At 51.3% G+C, this 3,848-nt stretch overlaps 1 protein-coding gene across 1 annotated transcript; it reads right to left on the bottom strand.

The window, feature by feature from the left end:
• Window positions 1-464: 464 nt before the first annotated feature.
• LOC132494712 (FMR1-interacting protein NUFIP2-like) lies at window positions 465-3,036 on the bottom strand. The gene is made up of 2 exons (XM_060105934.1): window positions 2,539-3,036; window positions 465-2,485 (listed from the first exon to the last, which is right to left on the bottom strand). Exons 1-2 carry the CDS (start codon window positions 3,034-3,036, stop codon window positions 656-658), a joined length of 2,328 nt encoding a protein of 775 aa, XP_059961917.1. The 3' UTR covers window positions 465-655.
• Window positions 3,037-3,848: the final 812 nt, after the last annotated feature.

Below are 3,848 nucleotides of genomic sequence, written 5' to 3'. Positions count from 1 at the left end.
AAAGAAAGAAAATATTTCCCCAACACCCCACAGAGGCTGCTTAACTCCTGGCAAGACATGCAAATCATATTCGCTAAAAAAATACACCCCTGCAAACTTCAAGGCATTTTATCCAGCATTCTCGCAGGGCTCATAGTATAACCAAAAGATCAAGGGAGGAGTGGGGGAAAATGTTGAATCATTCTGGGTTCCCCGTGATTAGTGTATCACTTTAGTCACAGAACAAGATACAGAGATCTTTTAAGTGGATTTGCCTTTCCAGTGGGTCATTTGTTGCCCAAGTTGATGACAGCAGGAACTTTAGAACCACGCTTGTTAATAAGTCCATATTCATTAATCACTTGCATTCACACTTAAAAACGAAAACTAACAAAAGAAAAAAGAAAAAAAACTATTCAGTACCAGAGATTAAATAACCATGTGTAGTCTCTTGAAATAAATTTGATTCCTTAAGAAATCTAATTACTTTCAGGTGCCTTTTTTTTAAATAACTATATATATATATGTATATATATATATATTTGTATATATTATCCTGTGATTCTACTTATGGTTCCTCTGCTGCGTTGAAGATCTAGGAGCATAAAAGCCTTGTATCCCCCATGAACGGTGGCTCTAATGCTGCAGAAAGGTTACAAATAGGCAGTCTGGTCCTTCATTGATCTGGACTATCCATGGCTTCATTGTAAGTGATTATCCTTTTGGGATCTTGCTTCTGCAAATTCCAAACAGATTCCATTTCTTTAGTGTGATATACAATAGCAGCCCTCAGGTCAAAAGAACCCCAGCTATCATTCCTTTCTAGGCCTCTCTGGTATCTCTGTTCTTTGGCGGAGCCTAACAAAGTGTTCGTAGGAGACGCCAGAGGATTTTGATTTTCTATCTCATAGTCCTTTGAGAGAAACACTAAAGCACCTTGACTACTGGTGTCTGCTTTTTGCAGGTCACCTATATGACTGGGTTCCAAGGATAAGGCTCCACTCTCACTAGTAGTCCCAGATTTTAGAATGCTACCCAGAACTTGAGGACTAGTCCGTTTTTCCAGCTCATAAGCCTTGGGAAACACAGGATGCTCAGTTCCTGAGGGGATTATTTCAGCACCCTGTGAAACCAAAGTGGCAGGATATTCCCCTTGAAATGTCACCTCCATCACTTTATGATCTGATGATTTCCCAATAACAGTCTCAGGGCCAGCACTGGGCTCATTGATAAATGATAAACCCCACTGATTCTGGAAGATATCCCCCAGGTTTTGCTGATCTGTCTGAGAGGGTAGATCCACTTGTGCTGTGCTCAACAGCACAGTTTGCATATTTGAAGGGTAGATAAAAAGGCTGGACTTAATTTGTTCAACAGCTGCTGAAGTCAGACTCATGTCTTGGAGAACTGAATCAGTCCCAGAAGAGATGGGTGTTAGCGTATTAGCAGCAGTAGTTAGCAGTGGCTGACCCCCAGGAGAATACACACTTGCATCAGTCCCTGCTAAAACTGGCCCATTAGAGAAGCTGGCCGAAGTAACAGATTTCAGCGCTGACATAGGGACCTGGGATAATTGACTTGAAGATTGGGTCTGAGTTTCCCCAGTAGATGACGAAGAGGATGAAGATGAAGATGGTGACATGGAAGAGTTCTGTACAGTTTTGTTGAGGTTTTCCTTAACTTTGCTTGCATAACTTATTTTAGGAACTATTTTAGCACTGCTATTGTCCACTGGAAAAACTGGGGGTGGTTTAAATAGGGTCCACGAGTCCTCTTTGGAGGCAACAGCAGAAGTATGCTTTCCTTTGGGCCGATCATCAAACTTTTTGCTGCTCACACTAGGCTTGATATCAGAGCTTTTCCTCAGCATATCACCCACAGCAGGTTTTCCTCGACTTGTTCCTCCAGGCCCAGTTTCATACTTCCAAATGGGCTTTGAACCATCTACTCGATTTCCCTTTTGTTCACTGTAGTCAGGCTTGAAAGTTTCAAGTCCCTGTTTTAAGGTTGGGACATTGGTCTCTTGTTGCATTATTTTGTCCTGCACTAAATTAAGGTTTTCACAACCCTTGGCACTATTGCGCCTAGCTTTCCTTTTTTTAGGAGTGGTATATCCGCTCTCAGATCCACTACCATCATTATCTGCTCCTTTGCCCATATAACCATTAGCAATATAGCCAGAATTATTTGTTACAACACCATTTGGAATTGCTACGGTATCAGTCTTGTCTACAGATTGGTTCTCTCCAGATTTATTTTCATAAGACTTCCCATTCTTTTTGTCCATACTGTTTTTCTGAATGAAATGCCTGGTTTTAATTCCTGCTTTCCCAAAGGTGCTGGACTTTACAGTCTGCTTCAGATTAGTGTCTACAACTTGTTGGTTGCCATTGAGGACCCTGGAAATAGGGTTGGTGGCTTCATCAGAACCCAGGCTCTTTAAAGATATTTCTCTTTCTCCAGCATTACCATTTAGTTCACCATAGCCTGGCAGGAGACGAGGTTCCTGTGGCAGAGAAACTCGTGACCGGGGAGCCTGGTTCCCGCTGGGTACCCCACCCGGTCTTCAGGCACCGCCTCTACCCAAAATGTATCCCTCCCGCCCCCCCGTCCAAGCCCTCCTGCCCCAGGAGCGCTCGCGGCCGCCGCCCGCGGCCTCCTTCTCCCTCGGCCCCGCTTCGAGGCCGGCTCCCCGCCCCGACCGCCCGCGCCTCCCGCCGCACCCGGGAGCGGGAAACGCGGCCGCCAGCACGCGGGGCCCGACGCAGGCCGCTCCCCTCGTGGCCGCTTCCCTCCCCCACCCCAACCGCCCCCGCCCCTCACCCCAGGGACCCGCCCGGGGCCGCGCGGCCGCCACCGGGTTACACAACCCGGCCGGCGACGGGGGGAGGGGCGGCCGCGGGCCAGGGGCGGCGGCGCCCCCGCAGGGCGGGAAGCGAGGTGACGCCGGGGGGGATCCCCAGCCACCCGGCTCGGCCGAGCCGTGCGCCCCTCGACACTCTTCCCCCTCCGCTCTTCAGTGGGCCGGAGTCGGTGACAGGAATCGGCTTCCAACATGGCGGACAGGAAGCGGCCCCGCGAGGAGGAGAGAACATTCCAGCCGCGCCGGCTCTGGGGGGAGCGGGCCCGGGGCGCCGGCCTCGGGAGGAGCCGCGGGGACAGACTGCAAGGTGCGGTGCCCGAAAGGGGCGTCTAGGGGTGGAAATGACCCGAGAGACGAGGGGTCCCATCCGTCACCCCAGACGGGGAACCCCAAGGCCACAGGTGGGCTTGGGGTGGCGGGTGAGGGAGGACACTTCCTCAACTCTGCCCCCCTACCCTCTCATCGCCGTATGCAAAAGGGTCTCGCGACGCTACCCGAGTCGGAATTCGTTAGGCCTTCCTGAGTTACACCCGAAGGACTTTCCTGGGGGGGTGAGGTTCACCCCCAACTCAGGGCCCCCAAATTAGGGTCCCTCCGGGGCCGCAAGAAGGTAAACAAGAAAGGAATATAAGGCTAGACTTCCAAGGCCGACCCTCCGGGTCTCCCTCCAGTCCGGGCCGGGAAGGTCACACTGGCCTGGTTGGGCCTCTCCCATGCTGAGAAGAGGGCGCTGCAAACCCCGGGGCCCAGCCCGAGCTTTCGGAGAATGAAAGGGGGCTTCCCCAGACCCGCAGGACAGGGACACACACGCACACACACCCTGACCCCGTCCGCGCTTCCCCGATCCAGCCCCACCCCCATCTCCCCTACCCCCCACCTCCATCCCCCTTCCCCCATTCGTCCTCCCTCCCGGACCTGTTTTCTGTGTATTTTGTTTTATGCAGTTTTATCACGTGTTGATGCACGTGACCACCACCATAGCTAAGATATAGAACCGTTTCAATAC

Source organism: Mesoplodon densirostris, chromosome 8 (assembly GCF_025265405.1).
Source record: "Mesoplodon densirostris isolate mMesDen1 chromosome 8, mMesDen1 primary haplotype, whole genome shotgun sequence".
In the NCBI taxonomy this organism is placed as follows: Eukaryota; Metazoa; Chordata; class Mammalia; order Artiodactyla; family Ziphiidae; genus Mesoplodon; species Mesoplodon densirostris.
The sequence above is the reverse complement of the archived record's forward strand: the minus strand, read 5'-3'. Positions and strand labels throughout refer to the sequence as shown.